The sequence below is a fragment of the Rhinopithecus roxellana genome, chromosome 16 (assembly GCF_007565055.1).
Source record: "Rhinopithecus roxellana isolate Shanxi Qingling chromosome 16, ASM756505v1, whole genome shotgun sequence".
NCBI lineage: Eukaryota > Metazoa > Chordata > Mammalia > Primates > Cercopithecidae > Rhinopithecus > Rhinopithecus roxellana.
In genome coordinates, this window is record NC_044564.1 from 25849277 (window position 1) to 25868100 (window position 18824).

Here is an 18824-nt window from a genome sequence, read left to right on the forward strand (position 1 = left end):
TGTGTATATGTAGAAGAAAGCATTTCCTGGTGTGTAATGCTTTCTTACACACCAGGAAATGCTTTCCTGGTGTGTAAGAGCTTAAGCATTGCTGGGGTGTTCACAATGGCAGCTGGCATTTACCAGGCACCAACCAGAGGTAAAGCACTGTGATGAGCTCTTGACAGAGTGATATGGATTGCCTAGAGTGTCCTGAAGGAGTGTATTATTTCAAAGGTCGATTGCTCATATTTATAATCTGATTAAGCTCATTTTGCCTGAGGGAAGTCTAAACTAAATTTACTGAGCTTTAGAATACCTGGCCTGGCATACTGATTGGAGTCATGTCTTTTATTTCATTTTATTTTTGGTATCTCATATTGGTGTTCCAGAGTAGCTGGGATTTGACTTTTCTTCCTTGCCTGCAGCTGTGATCGAGATGGTACAAGAGGCTGGTAGAGTGACTGTCCGAGATGGAATGCCTGAGCTCTTGAAGCTGCCCCTTCGTTGTCATGAGTGCCAACAGCTGCTGCCTTCCATTCCTCAGCTGAAAGAACATCTCAGGAAGCACTGGACACAGTGATTCTGCAGAGCCTGAGCTGCTGCTGCGGTGTGGCCCACTGGAGCAAACTGCTGGCATCTATTCTGGGTTGCTTGTGAACTTCTACTCATTTCCTAAATGAAAACATGCAGCTTTTTCACAGAGTTTATTCTGTTATTGAGTGGCCACAATGTAGAGTGGCTCGAAGTAGTTCAGGATTAGGAATTGGGTGTTGTCATAGATATATTCTCTGGTGAGGGTGGCTGGGATATACCTGACTCACCATCTTCAGGACCCATGTCAGGTCTGACCATTGGGAGCAAAGCTATGTTCACACTGACCTAATGGAAAATATGAAAGCAGTGGGCTGGTTATAAATTTCTGTGTCTTAGATTTATCCTCCGCCTCTGTAGGCATGGACACCCTTTAATCAGAGCACCTAGAGTGACCTCTTGTTTATCGTGAAGATACTGATGGGTCTTGTTTTCTGTTAGTCTGTTGTGTAATATTATTCTTTTCCCTTCCTTCGTCGGGAGGCTTACTTTGTCCAGTCCTTCCATTCCCTTCTATCTTAGATTACCTAAATGTTCCCTTCTCAGGAATTCTGTCTCATCAGTTCTTCACTGTGAGCAAAGAGGCCAGATGAGGGTGTGGGGGGTTGGAGTTTTCTTCTAATATCAAGGGTTTCTGGCTGTGAGGAAACAGCCACATGTTCGTCATGATTCAGCTGTGAAGTCGTTTTGGACCTGTTGTCTGAAAATAAAGTTAATTTGTTTGAGGCATCTCTCTTAAGTAGGTGGAAATTATTGAAGTTCAGCTGACAATCACAGCATAGGTTCTAATGCAAGAAAAGGTGGTTGGTGAATGAAAAAGTTGCACAGAGCCACTACTTTATTTTTCCTTGAGAACAAATTTGGATAAAACAGTTGTATTCAGTTGTTTTTTGGGATAATATTAAACTAAAGGTGAAGGGAAAGCTAAAAAGTTGTTTTTGATCAAATTGTGGATATCTTTGGGGGTGGGACTATTCACTCAAGTTGTGAGAAAAAAGTAAACACCCTTAACAAAAGCTTCTTCTGGAGAGAAAAAGCCACAGTCCATAGAGACATTTGACCTCAGTGTCTTTCGCAAACAAACAAGATGCCACAGTGGTTACTTAGCATGGGTATAGTAAGAATTATATAATTAATGATCATAGCAGCTCACATTTGTCTAACTCCTATGTGTCCTGCATTATGCTAAACACTTTACTCAAATGATCTCATTGAATTCTCTCTATACATAACTCTATGAGGTTAGGTGCTATTGTTATGCCCCTTTAATGGATGAGGATCTCATATTATATAGTGGGTCCTGGGCACCATCCAAAGTTGGTATTGATTCTGATGCATCAACTCATTATTTTTCCGATCAGTTGAACAGTATAAATGCAAGACTAACAGCAGAAGCCATAGAACCCAGGGGCCTTGGACCTGTGCTGATCAAAAGCTTTCCATGGCATTTCATTGATTTCCCTGAGATCAGCCAGTTCCTTTAGCCCTTTTTGTCCATCTTTCACTACCCAACATCTTTCATCTCTTTTCTCTGCTCCTTCTGCACTCCAGGATTGTAATCCTTAACGTCATTAGTCCATCCATCCATAGTTCTTCTATCTGGCTTGATGCTGGACCTGTGGGCCTGCTCGATTGTCTGTTTCCTCTCCTGAGGTGGTTGTCTGCATACACTGTGGCTCCTGGAGGTTCTTCCCCAACCCAGCTGCAGAGGGCATGTGGCCTTTTCTTTGCAGTCATCAGGTACCAGGCACAGAAACTTTTGAAAATTGGTTGGGCATGGTGGCTCACTCCTGTAATCCCAGCACTTTGGGAGGCCGAGGCGGGCGGATCACGAGGTCAGGAGATTGAGACCATCCTGGCTAACACAGTGAAACCCTGTCTGTACTAAAAAGATTAAAAAAAAAAAAAAAAAAAATTAGCTGGGTGAGGTGACGGGCACCTGTAGTCCCAGCTACTTGGGAGGCTGAGGCAGAAGAATGGTGTGAACCCAGGAGGCGGAGCTTGCAGTGAGCTGAGATCGCGCCACTGCACTCCAACCTGGGCGACTGAGTGAGACCCCATCTCAAAAAAAAAAAAAGAAAAAAGAAAATCCTAGGTACATTAGTTAAGAACAGGCTCTGGATTCAGACCTGGTTCCCAATCCTGGCTTTGCTACTCAGAGCTGAGGGATCTTAGGCAAGTTACTTATTTTCTCTGAACTTCAGAATTCACATATGTAAATGGACATGACAGAGTTGAGTTATAAGGATTAAATAATCTATGTAAAGGGTTTAGCATAGTATCTGGCACGGAGAAGGACTCAATAAATGTTAACTGGAAGCCTCTGCTTTTATCTCATTGGAGGCTGGGAAGGAGGATTCACCTGATCCATGCCTCTCTGCATCTGAATCCTTACTGCTGCTGGAAACTTTCTAAATACGTAGTCCATGTACTCCTTAGATCAGAATTACTGGTTTCCCTTTTAAAAAATGTAAGCACTTGGGCTTCACCCAAGAATTACTGAATCACAATCCTGAGGGCCTAGGAATCTTCATTTTATTTTATTTTATTTATTTATTTTTTTGAGACGGAGTCTGGCTCTGTCGCCCAGGCTGGAGTGCGGTGGCCGGATCTCAGTTCACTGCAAGCTCCGCCTCCCAGGTTTACACCATTCTCCTGCCTCCGCCTCCCAAGTAGCTGGGACTACAGGCGCCCGCCTCGTCCCCCGGCTAGGTTTTTGTATTCTTTAGTAGAGACAGGGTTTCACCGTATTAGCCAGGATGGTCTCGATCTCCTGACCTTGTGATCCGCCCGTCTCGGCCTCCCAAAGTGCTGGGATTACAGGCTTGAGCCACCGCGCCCGGCCGGAATCTTCATTTTAAACCATTCAGGGTGAACTTTATTTTATTGAGGTTTGAGAACCACGATATAAATGAACCTTTGGCTTCAAAGCACCTTGCATTTCTGAAGCTCCTGGAGTGAGTGGAGTGACCCGGTCATCTTTCAGACCCAGTGAGAGGGTAGGTGTGAAGCTGGGATGGACACCCTACTCCTAGTATGAGATCTTGTCCTGGTCTAGCCACCCTAAGCCCTGAGCTTCCTGGCACAGCTGGGAGGTATTCAGTTGTTCATCCTCACATGTAGCCCTTCAATGACATTTCTAGAGCCCCTGCTGGCCAGGCCCTGTGTTGGGTGCCAGCTGCTGCTTTTGTTGGGCATTTGATCCCCCTAACTCTGAAGCGGGAATCAGCCCTGTTTATCAGATGAGATAACTGAGGCTCAGATAAATGAAGCTACTTGCCTGGGGTGAGGAATGAGAACAAGATTTGAACCCAGATCCATCTCACTTCAAGACACTAGAAGTAGCAGCCTCTCCCACCCCCTTCTACTCTACCCCAGACCCATTTCCCACCATGCCTACCCCATGTGGCCTCTGGTAGAGTTGGTGCTATTTAACCCTTTCTTTGCTTCCTTCCCAGAGTTAAAGGAAGGCTGGAACCCTCACCTGCTGCTTCTCCTCCTGCTTGTCATACTCTTCATTCCTGCCTTCTGGAGCCTGAAGACCCACCCAATGTGGAGGTGAGGCCAGGGGATCAGGAAGGCAGGAAGGTGGTCGGCATGGGTCACTGCCCATCTCTGACCCACCCAGGGTTGGAGAACATGCCTGGCAGCATGGTAACAATGACGACGGTGGAATAATAACCAACCCACAGCCACCGTGTGCTGGACACTGTGGAGGGCACTACCTTCACCCCCATGGCAGCCCTATGAGCATGAGACACTGCAGTTGCCCTATTTTATAAATGAGGAAACCGAGGCACAGAAAGATCAAGGAATTTGTCCAAAGTCACACAACTCCGAAGTGGAGAAATTGGGATTGAAACTCTGTGTCCTTAAACAGAGACCTCAGCTGTGATCTTGTCCAGTGAGTTTTAAGTTTTGAGGCTCAAGGGGCATCAGGGGCCACTAGGTGGTGGTGAAGAGGTGTCTGTAATACTTCACACCTCTGAAATGGCCTCTGTGCGCACCCCTGGTTGCTGATGAAGAAGTTGAAGCTTAGAAGGGGCAACGTTTGCCCAGCACACAACAGGCATCCAAGAACATAATCTAAATATCCCTTCAGGAGCTTGCGACGGAGACTCGCTGCTCCCATTTTACAGATGGGGAAACCAAGCCCCAGGGAAGGTAGGAGGCGCCTGGGCTGTGTCTTATGATGCTCGGAAGTTCCTGTAGGATGAAGCTGGGGAGCGTCCGAATGGGAGGCCAGGCTGCTGTCTGGTGATGTCAGGGTCCTCACCCCTCTCTGCCCCCTCAGGCTATGGAAGAAGATATGGGCCGTCCCCAGCCCTGAGCAGTTCTTCGTGCCCCTGTACAAGGGCTGCAGCGGAGACTTCAAGGTGAGCTCCCCACCCTGTGATGAGCTCCTCTGAGCCCCTCCTCCTCTTCAGGAGCCTCACCTCTCCTCACCCCAGGCTCCCCAGCCTCACCCCATAGGCCTAGAGCATCCAGGTCTCAGCCATGCCACAAGCCAGGCCTCAGTTTCCCAACGTGCAAAGTGTAGACATTCTTGTAGTGCAGAATTGGCAGAAGTAGTAAACAAGATTTGACCAGGTGTAGTGGCTCACATCTGCAATCCCAACAGTTTGGGAGGCCAAAGCAGGTGGACTGTTTGAGGCCAGGAGTTCCAGAACAGCCTGGGCAACACAGGGAGACCCCGACCACCACTCCGCCTCCCCATCTCTACCAAAACTTTTAAAATCATTCAAGCGAGGTGGTGCACACCTGTAGTCCCAGCTACTCAGGAGGCTGAGGCAGGAGAATCGTTCACAGGCTGCAGTGAGCTGTGATCACACCACTGCACTCCAGCCTGGCCAACAGACAGAGACCCTATCTAAAAAAATAATAATAATAAAATAAAATAAAAAAGAGTAAACAAAATAATGCAGCATTGACCCAGCCCAAGGAGCCAGACTGGGAGGGGGGTGAGGCTGGTGGTCTTTTGAGTCACAGATTGCCCCCGTGGTCCTTTCTTAGGTGCCCTTAACCTGGGTTGGAGAGGGAGTGGGTTCTGGGAAGGGTCTGGCCCCAACGTTCGCCAAGCCTCCAACTCGCCACCTCCCGCCAGCACCCACAGGTTGTCTGTGTCCATTTACAGCCCTGTCACCCACCCTGCAGCAGTGGGAGGGGCTGCTGCAGAGAGGATGTGGTGACAGAGGTGGGAGGGGCAGCCCCACCTGCTGCAGCTGAGCCTGAAAGTCAGACAGTGCAGACCTAGAGCATTGATTGAGCTCCTGCTTTCTGCCTGGCGCTGCGCTGGACACCCTTCCTGCCTCACTCATTCTCATATTCACAGCAGCCCCTGCAGAGCGGATGTTCTACTGCCCCCAGGGCACCCACAAGGAGGCCAAAGCTCAGAGTAGGCAGAGAGGAACCTGGACTCTCACCCACATAAGACCCACCCTTTCCTCTTCCCTAAAGCTTAAATATCACATTTGGGTTGATTTTTACCAATACTCATATGGCACTTGCTATATACCAGGCAGTCCCCTAGGAGCATCACAAACAGTGACTCATTTAACTCTCACGATGACCCTATGGATGGGTGCTATTATTAGGTCCATTTTACAGATGAGGAAACTGAGGCACCGAGAGGGTAACTAATTGGCTTAAGGGCACACAGCTGAGAAGTGACTTTAAATCAGTGGTGGTAGTCACATCACAGTTCTGAGATGAGTTTTTGAGGAAGATGAGCTCAAAACACGGAGATTCCCATTCTCTGGGATTTTCCTTGCCAATTGCATGAGGATTCTGGTGTCATGAGTGGGAGTCCGGCCATGGGAAGGGAAGGGGAGGGTCCTTCAAGTTTAAGGGCCACCACCTCAGCCAGCATCACTCACATCCTTTATCCTCAAAGTATACAAAGGCCTTTCCAAGTGGCTTTTCACTGATCCACTCCACTCATTCATTTTGTTAATAAACATTTATTGAGCACCTACTGTGTGCTAGGTACTGGGGCTACAACCATGGACAGAAGAGATAAGACTTATGCCCGGGGGCCAAGTTTCCGTCTGGTGGCAACACATAAACCAGGAGTGTGCTAGGTTTCAAGAAGCATCAAGGAGGAGGGAAAGCAGGAGATGGCTCAGGGGTACCTCAGACCTCAGGCCCTCCTGCCCCCGTGTCTCCTTGACTCAGGAATCTTGGCCCCTGCTTGGGCTATGGGGCCACCAGTTGGCTGAGTGGTCACACTACTAAGGGTAGCAACTCCCTTCTACAAGTAGGGAAACTGAGGTGCAGTGTAGGAAGGGGACACCAGTGGGGCCCCCACTAGGGTAGGAGCACATTGCAGTCCTGATTCCTCGCTCGCTCTCTGTCTCTCCGTGTCTTTGGTCTGTCTTCACATCTCTGTCTTTCTCTCTTGATGTCTCTTTGTCTTGTCTTTGTGTCTGTGTCTGTCTTTCTGTTTAAACCCTCACCTTGGCTGGGTGCGGTGGCTCACACCTATAATCCCAGCACTTTGGGAGGCTGAGGCGGGTGGATCACCTGAAGGCAGGAGTTCAAGACCAGTCTGGCCAACATGGTGAAACCCCACCTAGATTAAAAATACAAAAATTAGCCGGGTGTGGTGACAGGCGCCTGTTAGTCCCAGCTACTTGGGAGGTTTACGCGGGAGAATCACTTGAACCTGGGAGGCAGAGGTTGCAGTGAGCCGAGATGGCACCACTGCACTCTAGCCTGGGCAACAAAGCCAAACTGTCTCAAAAGAATAAAAGTAAAAAAATAAATAAATAAATAAACCCTCACCTTACCCCCATCCTGTGCTAAGACTCTCTCTCTTTTTCTCTTTCACAGAAGTGGGTGGGTGCTCCCTTCACTGGCTCCAGGCTGGAGTTGGGACCCTGGAGCCCAGAAGTGCCCTCAGCCCTGGAGGTGTATAGCTGCCACCCACCACAGAGCCCGGCCAAGAGGCTGCAGCTCACGGAGCTACGGGAACCAGCAGAGCTGGTGGAGTCTGATGGCGTGCCAGCCAGCTTCTGGGCGACAGCCCAGAACTCGGGAGGCTCAGCTTACAGTGATGAGAGGGACCGGCCGTACGGCCTGGTGTCCATCGATACAGTGACTGTGCTAGATGCAGAGGGGCCATGCACCTGGCCCTGCAGCTGTGAGGATGACGGCTACCCAGCCCTGGACCTGGACGCTGGCCTGGAGCCCAGCCCAGGCCTAGAGGATCCACTCTTGGGCGCGGGAACCACAGTCCTCTCCTGCGGCTGTGTCTCAGCTGGCAGCCCTGGGCTAGGAGGGCCCCTGGGAAGCCTCCTGGACAGACTAAAGCCACCCCTTGCAGATGGGGAGGACTGGGCTGGGGGACTGTCCTGGGGTGGCCGGTCGCCCGGAGGGGTCTCAGAGAGTGAGGCGGGCTCGCCCCCGGGCTGGCCTGGATATGGACACGTTTGACAATGGCTTTGTGGGCTCTGACTGCAGCAGCCCTGTGGAGTGTGACTTCACCAGCCCCGGGGACGAAGGGCCTCCCCGGAGCTACCTCCGCCAGTGGGTGGTCATTCCCCCACCACTTTCGAGCCCTGGACCCCAGGCCAGCTAGTGAGGCTGACCGGCTGTCCAGAGCTGGCCAGGCCACTGGGCCCTGAGCCAGAGACAAGGCCACTTGAGTTATGATGTGAAGACACCTGCAGCCTTTGGTCTCCTGGATGGGCCTTTGAGCCTGATGTTTACAGTGTGTGTGTGTGCGTGTGCGTGCACGTGCATATGCATGTGTGTGTGTGCATATGCGTGTGTGTGTGCATATGCGTGCATGAGTGTGTGTGTGTGTCTTAGGTGCGCAGTGGCATGTCCACCTGTGTGTGTGATTGCATGTGCCTGTGGGCCTGGAATAATGCCCATGGTACTCCATACATTCACCTGCCCTGTACATGTCTGGGCCCACGGAGCTCACCCATGTGCACGAGTGTGCACAGCAAACATGTCTGTGGTCAACAGATGACAACAGCCATCTTCCCTTCTGGGGTCTTGTGTTGCAAGCTGGTCCACAGCACCTCCGGGGCTTTGTGGGATCAGGGCATAGTGTGAAAGATGCTGAGTCCAGGCCTCCAGCTTCTGCCTCCAGGAGCTGCAAGAAGTCCATGTTGTTCCTTATCACCTGCCAGCAGGAAGGGAAAGGGGATGGAGTGAGCCCACATTGACCCCGGGAATGGGAAGATTTTGGGTGGCCCATGGATGAAGGTCTGAATCCCGACTCTGATACCTTCTGGCTGTGCTACCTGAGCCAAGTCGCCACCCCTCTCTGGTCTAGAGTTTCCTTGTCCGGACAATGGGGAAAGCATGACCCACCTGGGGGAAATTGGCGATGTCACCCGTGTACAGTACACAGCCCAGAGCAGACTCTCAGTAAACGTCAGCTTCCTTCCTTCTGTGGCCAGAGCTGAGGCGGGCGGGGTTGAGAACATCAATCGTCAGTGACAGCCTGGGTGCCCAAGGGGCCGTCCCACTTGTAGAGGGCCATTCGGGGTTTCCAGGCTTAAAATCAGTCTGTTGCGTCTCGTGGAAACAGCTCCCCACCAACCAAGATTTCTTTTTCTAACTTCTGCTACTAAGTTTTTAAAAATTCCCTTTATGCGCTCAAGAGATATTTGTTAAACACCAATTACATAGCAGGCCAAGGCTCATGGGACCCTTCCCCCGTGGCATTCATGGAGGGAGGGTGCAGGCCGGAACCATGCAGTGTGCTCCAGCCACACGTCCTGCTGGGCCCCCCACCCCGCCCTAGTTCAGTCCTGCATCTTACTTGTTCATCCTGGATAACTGAAGGGAGGTCAAGTTTTTTATCATTGATTTGTCAGAGAACCTGTCGAAGTGTGAATTAAGAAGCTAAGAAAATACTTCTTAGCAACATTTTCTTTTTCTTTTTTTTTTTCTTTTGAGACAGAGTTTCACTCTTGTCGCCCAGGCTGGAGTGCAGTGGTGCAATCTCAGCTCACCGCAACCTGTCTCCCCGGTTTAAGCGATTCTACTTCATCAGCCCCCGAGTAGCTGGAATTACAGGCACACACCACTACACCTGGCTAATTTTTGTATTTTTAGTAGAGCTGGGGCCACCCTGGCCCGGCCCCGTCTTCCCCAAAGGGCAGACTGCAGGCTGCAGGGCCGTGCTGGAGGAGCCAGCTCTGGCTCACTCGTGCTTTTGGAGCAGGGTTGCGTTGGAAGTCAGCAGAAGTTGGTCCTTCATTTCTCATCTGTGAAATGGGGTGGCTGGGAGAGGTAGCTGAGAGAATGTGTGAGAGTCCTTGGTGCCCGGCAGGAGGCTGGAAGGTTTTAGAACACTGATGGTTATAAGAGTGGGACTGTGAGCCTGGGATCGAGGGGTGTGAGACTTGGATGGGAGCACAAGAGTAGAAGCACAGCTTCTGCACAGGGGGCCGCCCTCAGCACCCCCTGCACCTGCACCCTAGGGACTCGGGTCCAGATGTGCTGTGGTTTTCACACTTTCTTGGGGGCAACAGGTTCCAGGAGCCACCTGCAGGTGTCACCTCAGCTAGGCTCCCAGGAAACCAGCGCAGCTCTCCTGCACCCAGAGCTTGCTGGGTGGGGGAGGGGAACACAGATGGCTGGGGAGGGCCTGACTGAGGCCAGACTGGGGGGCTCTGGACTGGGGCAGACGAGGTTTCTCAGGATCCCACCTTTGAAGGGAACTCAGTCCATAAACACAGAGGAGCAAAGTTGGAGGCCAGGCGCAGTAACTCACACCTGTGATCCCAGCACTTTGGGAGGCCAAGGCAGGTGGATCACTTGAGGCCAGGAGTCCAAGACCAGCCTGGGCAACAGAGCAAGGCCCCATCTCTACAAAAATTATTATTTAAAAAAAAATTAGCCGGGCGTGGTGGTGCTTGCCTGTAGTCCCAGCTGCTCGGAACGCTAAGGTGGGAGGATCGCTGGAGCCCAGGAGTTTGAGGCTGCAGTGAGCTGTGATTGCACCGTTGCGCTCCAGCCTGGGTCACAGATCAAGACCCTGTCTCCTAAAAATAAAAGTTGGAGACAAGAGCTGGCTCATCACCTGAAAGGACGGATTAGTAGGTAGGAGGGTGGGTGGAGGATGGATGAATGTATGGATGGATAGGAGGATGGTATTAAGTTGGTGCAAAAGTCTTTGCTGTTACTCTTAATGGCTTTAATAAAGAGCTTGAAGGAAGAATGGTTGGTTGGATAGACAGAGATAAACGCATACTGGAAACAAAGATAAAACACAAGTCATACCAGGCCAGCAACTCTATTTTGTTCACTGCCTTTAGTCTCAGCCTGGCACATAGTAGGCACTCAATAAAGCCTGATTTGTAGCATTTGCTTATTTCCATGGTGTAATTTCATGCTCCTGATTTGAGTCAAAACACAGAGTTGGGAAGAGATATGCACAGTCTGCTCTCTTGGCTGGTATGAGTGAGGCCCGGCTCACTTACCGATGGTAGCCCAAAGAGAACATCAAGAGGGGCAGGGGGCTTCAGGGAGGAGGTGGTGTTGGTTGGACTTTGAAAAATGAATAGGAGGCTGGGAATGGTGGCTCATGACTGTAATCCTAGCACTTTGGGAGGCCGAGGTGGGCAGACCATTTGAGGTCAGGAGTTCGAGACCAGCCTGGGCAACATGGTGAAACCCAGTGTCTACTAAAAGTACAAAAATTAGCTGGGTGTGGTGGCGCATGCCTGTAATCCCAGCTACTCAGGGGGCTGAGGCAGGAGAATCTGGAAGATGGAGGTTGCAGCGAGCAGAGATTGCACCACTGTACTCCAGCCTGGGTGACAGAGTCAGACTACATCTCAAAAAAAAAAAGAAAAAAGAAAAATGAATAGGACTTGTTAGATGTACCAGCTATTTGGGGCAGAGGGAAGAGCCTGGACAAAGGCCTGGAGGTATGACTAAGGATCAGGAGCAAGTGGGACGGGTGGTTCCTTGCCCTCCAAAGACCAGGCCAGAACTGCTGACAAGCCTCACTTAAGAGGAAGGGGGACCAATAGCAACATCACTTTCCCAGCCGCCGCATTCCTCACCTTGCAAGCTCTGAGGGGCAAAGTCATCCATTTGACAGATGAAATGAAGGCACACTTCAGGCTGGTCACCTGCCTGAGGTCACACACTGAATGAGTGGTCAGAGTTGGAACCAGAACTCTGGGCTCCTGATGCCAATTTCAGCTTTTTCAGCTTGCCCTGCTGGAAAGTACCTAGATTGAGAGGTGAGGAAGGTTTAGCAGACCCCTGTGGGTGCCCGTTGCATCTGCCTGTGCAGCAGTTTGGAGACGTGGCTGACCCCAGATCTGCGAGTGGCTACGTGACCCAGGCCTGCCCAATAGGACGTTTCTTCCCCGTGGCAACAGTACAGTTTAAGGACAGACATACCCTAGTGGTCCATACTCTCTTTCTGCTTGGATTACTAAGCTGTAAGGAGGGTACTGGGAGGGGCAGCTAGAAACACACAAGAAAGCAGAGCTGAGAGATGGAGACATAGTCCCAGTGATAGCTCTTGAGATCCTGGATCCAGCCATGCCTGAAACCACGTTTCTCCTGGACTGTTTAGATACATTAGTATGGAAGTCTTTACGCTATTCACCAAATATTTCCAGCTTTTGGCCTTCTGGGCACATGGCAGGATTGTACCTCCTGACCCTCTGTAGCCAGATGGGGCCATGTGACTGGCTGGGACTGGGCAGTTGTGAGCAGAAGTGATAAGTCTCACTTCTGGGCAGAGCATTTTTCAGATGGCTGCCACGCCCCCTAGGGGGATTTTCCTCGCTGTCAGAGAGACGGATGATGATGGTGACTGCTCCATCTGCCTGGGCACCTGGGCCCTTGGGTGAGGAGATACAGACTGAAGTTTCAGTTCACCTGTGATAGACGTGTATCGTGAGCAAGAAATCAATCCTTTGTTGTTCTAAGATGGGGTTGTTTGTTACCACAGCATAATCCTGCCTACCCTAGCTGAATCAGTGAGCTGATAAATTTCCTTTTTATGCTTAAGCTGGTTTGAGGTGGGTTTCTGTCCCCTGCAGCAGAAAGTGTTCTAGCATTATTCTGATATTATCCCCACAGTAAGGACTCTGCTTCCAATGTAAGGAAGGACCCTGTATTAGTCCTTGTGTCACTATAAAGAAATACCAGGCTGGGCTGGGATCACGCCTATAATCCCACCACTTTGGGAGGCTGAGGCAGGCGGATCCCTTGAGGCCAGGAGTTCAAGACCAGCCTGGCCAACATGGCAAAACCCTGTCTCTACTAAAAATACAAAAATTAATCCAGCATGGTGGCACATGCCTGTAATCCCAGCTACTCAGGAGGCTGAGACACGAGGATCGCTTGAATCTGGGAGGCAGAGGTTGCAGTGAGCCGAGATGGTGCCACTGCACTCCAACGTGAGTGACAGAGAGATCCTGTCTCAAAAAATAAAAAAGAGAAATATCAGGGACTAGGTAATTTACAAAGAAGCTTAATTGGCTCACAGTTCTGCAGGCTGTGCAGGAAGCAAGGCACCAACATTTATTCTGGGTGAGGCCTCAGGCAGCTTCCAATCATAGCGGAAGGTGAAGGGGGAGCCTGCGTGTCACCTGGCAAGATCTGGAGGAAGAGAGCAAAGTGGGAGGTCCCAGACTCTTTTAAACAACCAGATCGCCGGGCATGTGGCTCACGTGTGTAATCCCAGCACTTTGGGAGGCCAAGGTGGGCGGATCACCTGAGGTCAGGAGATTGAGACCAGCCTGAGCAATATGGTGAAACCCCATCTCTACTGAAAAAAAAAATACAAAAATCAGCCAGGCTTGGTGGCGTGTGCCTGTAGTCCCAGCTGCTTGGGAGGCCGAGGCAGGAGAATTGCTTGAACCCAGGAGGCAGAGTTGCAGTAAGCCGAGTTCACACCACTAAACTCCAGCCCGGGCAACACAGCAAGATTTACCCGGATCTCCCATGAAGTGACTGAGTGAGAACTCACTCATCACCAAGGGGATGGTGCTAAGCTGTTCAGGAGGGGTCTCCCTCCATGATCCAATCACCTCCCCACAGGCCTCACCTCCAACATTGAGAATCACAGTTCAACATGAGATTTGGAGGGGACAAACAGCCAAACCATATCACCCCATTCAAAGGCTCCGGAAGACCAGGCACTAGCACCTTTCATGAATGACCTAGGGCAAGTCATTTGCTGTTAGCGAGCCTCAGTTTTCTCTTTTATAAAGGAATAAGTCTCTCGGCTTGCTCTGTGAATGAAAAGACAGGGTGCAACAAGCCCTTATTAGATGTCAGTTGTCTTTGTTTTTTTTTTTTTTGGTTCATTTGTTTTTGTGGTTTTTAGACAGTCTCACATTGTTACCCAGGCTGCAGTACAATAGCACAATGTTGGCTCATTGAAAACTCTGCTTCCCGGGTTCAAGCAATTCTCCTGCTTCAGCCTCCTAAGTAGCTGGGATTACAGGCACCTGCCACCACACTCGGCTAATTTTTGTATTTTTAGTAGAGACGGGGTTTCACCATGTTGGTAAGGCTGGTCTCGATCTCCTGACCTGAAGTGATCCACCCTCCTCAGCCTCCCAAGGTGCTGGGATTGCAGGCGTGAGCCACCACGCCCAGCCAGAGGGGGGTTGTCTTTCCATCATCACCTTGAGCTAGGCTCCAGGCCAGAGGAGAAGAGGGCTGTGGCCACAGCCCTTCCCAATCTCCTTCCCAGAGAGTTCATAAATGCTTCCCTCCAGAGGCCTTGAAGCTTTCATTGCTCTATGCTGGGATTCAAAGAACACATAACCCCAGTTCTCCAACCATCAACAGTTCCTGCGAGATCTCAGTCTGGGATGCCGTCTGGTGGTTCTAGATGCTTTAACGACGGAAGGAGACAGAGGGAAGTGAAGGCCCAGAAAAAGGCAGTGATTTGCCTGGAGTCCATCATGCCCTGCCCCATACCTGAGCTCCTTTTGGCCCCCCTGCTGGAGGTGAAAGCCCCTTCCACCCTCCTATTTGGGGATGTTGTTTGCCTCGGTCCGGCTGCTGGCCCCATGGTATGGCACAGCCCTGCATAGCCCGCCTAGCCCCAGGTGCACCAGCAGAACCCAGGAAGGGGACTTCCGGTGGAAGATAGAGCAGTGAGCACATGCACTTCCCCTCCCGGGAGCCCATTCCACTGACAGTAAAGGAAGCAGGCACTTCCTTTAAACTCTCGACAGGGAAGAACAAGAAGAGGACTCGTCTGCCATCAGGAAACACCCACGCATTCATGCAAGATGAGAGGATGGAGTCACGTCTGCTCGAACGTCACCTTCTCCACGTTGGGTTGGGCCCTTTATTCAAAGTGCAACACCCCACTGCCTGGTTTTGCTTTTTCCATCACACTTATTATATCCTCTCATACATCTGTGTTATTTATCCATCATATTTACTGTCTACCCTGCTAGAGCAGGGATCTAAGTCTCCACTGGGTCTCAGAGCCTAGAATAGTGCCTGGTATAGAGCAGGTGTTCAAAAACATTGAATGAGTGAATGAATGAATGAATAAATCAATGATAGAGCAGTGACTGGCAAAGCGGTATGCAGAGAGGAGGGAACCATCTGCCCCAGACCTAGAAAAGGCACGGAATGAGGTGTGCAGATGAAACAGACCGCCTCCTGGGGAGTCTGTAATCAGAGCCAAGAGCCCTTCCTTCATTGCTCAGACCATGGGGCAATCATAGGTCTTCCCCCTGTGTTTAAGGGTGACAAATGTGAAGGTTTTTCTTTCAAAAATCGATGGCCCCAGGCCAGGCGCAGTGGCTCATGTCTGTAATCCCAGCACTTTGGGAGGCCGAGGTGGGTGAATCACCAGAGGGCAGGAGTTCAAGATCTGCCTGGCCAACATGGCGAAACCCCATCTCTACTAAAAATACAACAATTAGCTGGGCATGGTGGTGGGTGCCTGTAATCCCAGCTACTCTGGAGGCTGAGGCAGGAGAATCACTTGAACCCAGGAGCCGGAGGTTGCAGTGAGCAGAGATCGCACCACTGCACTCCAGGCTGGCCAACAGAGTGAGACTCTGTCTCAAAGAAAAAAAAAATTGATGACCCCAGATAAGAAACCCTTTCATCCTACTCTTTAGGGAGTCTCCCAGCACAATGCTGGCTCCTCCACCCTAAAACAAATCCCATCCCTGGAAGGCAGTGTGATGGGGAGGTCCCTGAGGCTGGCAGACTGGGAATAGCAGCAGATCTGCTTTCCAGCCTCCAGCCCTGTGGACATGATTTTACCTCCTGCGCCTCAGCTTCTTCATCTATGAAATGGGTATACTGATCAGGCAGACGTCTTAGGGCGGTTGTGGCGTCGAGTTAATGTGTGTAATGTGCCCAGAACAGCGTCTGGCATCTGGCAGGTGCTCAGGAAATCTTGTTGCTAGGATATCATCAATTGTATGGGTAAGTCATGCCCTGCCCCAGTCAGCTCCCACTGGCGTCACCCTGGTGCCTGTATGGACCAAGAGCACAAGACATTTAGAAACCAAGACGAAGTAACGGAAAACAGAGATGCTTGGGCGGCTGCTGCCACCTGCTGGTAAGCACTGCAACCTGCAGATGTCGGCTGAAGGCAGTGCCGTGGCGCTCTGCTGTCCAGGGGAAAAGGGACACACAAGTGTATCTGCCTGGCGCTTATACAGGGGACCCTGGACAATCGTCACAGCAGCCCTCTGCGGCAGACAATATGGGCGATGAAGACGGGGTGAAGCGGCAGGAGTTTGTTTAATTCAACAAAGGTTGGCTTCTACCCTTTGGGTGGATGGACCTGCGTTGGGCAGTGGAGGTAACGAGGGAGACTCCACACACGCACATACATGCACACTCACACACAGAAATGCCCACACACACATACATACACAGCATGTATGTGCACAGATACACACATTCGCGACTTCAAAACGTTTGTGGAGCCCGGGCGCGGTGGCTCACACCACCAACATGGAGAAACCCCGTCTCTACTGAAAATACAAAATTAGCCGGACGTGGTGGCACATGCCTGTAATCCCAGCGACTCGGAATCTGAGGCAGGAGAGTCGCTTGAACCCAGGAGGCGGAGGTTGCAATGAGCCGAGATCACGCAATTGCACTCCTACCTGGGCGACAAGAGTGAAAACCTGTCTCAAAAAAAAGAAAAAAAAAGTTGGTGGAAAATGGAATTCAAAGATTAAAAATAAGAGACAAACTTTCTTTCTCAACGTAAGTTCCATCAAGGTCAAGACACTTCGGGGCAATGAGACCAGCCACTCAGCCCCTCCCTGAAAAACTGAGGGTCCTGGGAATTTCACCATGGCAATGCCATCTTTTTTACATTAACTAAAGAAAGGTGCCCTTTAAAGATTTTTTCTTTTTCTTTTAAGATTAGGAAACAAAAAGTCAGAAGGAGCCATATCAGGACTGTAAGGTGAGTGCCTCATGATTTCCCATGGAAACGCTTGCAAAATTGCCCTTGTTTGATGAGGAGGGAGCAGGGGCATTGCTGTAGTGGAGAAAGACTCTCTGGTGAAGCTTTCCTGGGTGGTTTTCCGCTAAAGCTTTGGCTGCTTCCTCAAAACACTCCCATAATAGGGCATGCTGATGCGGATGTGCCAGGGGGTCGCTGAGTTAGCCTTGCTGAGGGCGTGTTTTATGTCACGTAACATCACAGGCTGGGGCTTCCCGGGGCGTGCACAGACAGATATGGATGGAAATGGGAAGAGGGAAAGTGGGAGGGGCCCTGAAGGGGAGGGGCCTTGAAGGAGAGGGGCCCAGAGGCTTTGCCCAGATTTGAAATGTTGTATTTAAGAGAATACATTCATGTATTTGCTTATCTAAGAAAAAGAGAAAAGAATTAAGAGTGAGAAGGGCAAGACTGTGGGGTACAGGGAAGCTGGGGACACAAAGCTGAGGTGTCCAGGCCTCGTGCGGGTGCCCATCTGGTCTTTGCGTTCCCTACCCTCTCTGCAGGAGACCCGGAGCCACCACCTAGCACTGTTGTGGCAGCCGCAAAAGGGCCAGAGACCCATTTTTGCCTCTTCATAGGTTTTGTTTGGTAGTTAGTACTTAATGTTTCTTCCAAATTTGCATTCCTTCACAGCCTGGGCATACACATTTTAGTTTTCCACAGTTGCTATTACTCCCTAGTATTTAACCCAAGGCCCCTTTCCTCTCATTTATTACCTGCCTGGCCCCTGAAGGCATCTCAGCTCACAACTACTGGTCAATGCTGTGGTTTCTGGAGACTTCTGTGCAGAGAGCTGCCTTGGAAGGATGGATGGATGGGTGGATGGGCAGATGGGTGGGTGGATGGATGGATGGACAGATGAATGAATGAATGGATGGGTAGGTGGATGGATGGATGGACAGAGGAATAGGTGGATGGGTAGGTGGGTGGACGGATGGATGGGAAGACGAGTGGATGGGTAGGTGGGTGGATGGATGGGTGAATGGATGGATGGATGGATGAATGGATGGATGGATGGATGGATGGACAGATGAGTGGATGGATGGGTAGGTGGGTAGATGGATTGGTGGATGGATGGATGGATGGATGGATGGATGGATGGATGGACAGATGAGTGGATGGATGGATAGGTGGGTAGATGGATGGGCGAATAGATGGATGGATGGACAAATGAATGGATGGATGGGTAGTGGACAGTTGGGTGGATGGATGGGCAGATGGATGGATGGACAGATGAATGGATGGGTAGATAGGTAGGTAGATGAACGGATAGATGGGTAGGCAGATGAGGGGCTTCATGATGGGTAGGAGGGAGGGGAAGAAGGAACAGGTCATCCTTGGGCAGAATGACTGTGGGAATGTGGGCTGGTGTTCACAGAAGCCCCATCTCACCATCTGAGAGCAGTCCCCACCATCCCTGTCTCATCTTCCAACATACGCCCACTCTCTCCATCATCTGGGAGGCACAGGCAAAGAAGGGAACCTGCTGAACCCGACTATGCACTTGCACCTGGTGCTCTTCAGCTCACCTTGCCTCCCTCGAGGGAGACACTCTTCCCCGTTTTCAGACAACAAAACTAAGGCTCTGAAATATGAATGCGAGGGTCGGTTTTTTAGAAACATTTACCGGATTCCCAAACTTTTCTTCCACCACACCGCACATTCCCAAATACATTCCCATTTGTACAGCATTTTATTTATGAAGCAGACCACATCTGCTATTCTACTTGATTGCCTCAAAAAATCCCATAGAACACTATTGTTTCTACACTTGAAACTTTAAAGAGAAAAAAAATGAACACTAAGACCT

The 18824-nt window shown here is 50.5% G+C and overlaps 1 protein-coding gene and 1 pseudogene across 4 annotated transcripts in view; both read left to right on the forward strand.

Annotated features, from left to right (window-relative positions):
* APTX (aprataxin) overlaps positions 1-1451 on the forward strand; it is a 51539-nt gene extending 50088 nt beyond the window's left edge. For 2 of the 3 annotated variants that reach the window (XM_010378544.2, XM_010378545.2), the window contains exon 8: positions 408-1447. In XM_010378544.2, coding sequence (XP_010376846.1) covers positions 408-562 — 155 coding nt within the window. In that variant the 3' untranslated portion in view covers positions 563-1447. Of the gene's footprint in view, positions 1-407 lie in introns of all 3 variants that reach the window. The other variant, XM_010378543.2, reaches the window with a different exon arrangement.
* On the forward strand, positions 1230-8974 carry LOC104676587 (annotated as a pseudogene). Its single transcript, XR_004053906.1, has 5 exons — positions 1230-1249; positions 3523-3572; positions 4032-4131; positions 4868-4949; positions 7405-8974. The product of XR_004053906.1 is annotated as an interleukin-21 receptor-like (transcript).
* Positions 8975-18824: the final 9850 nt, after the last annotated feature.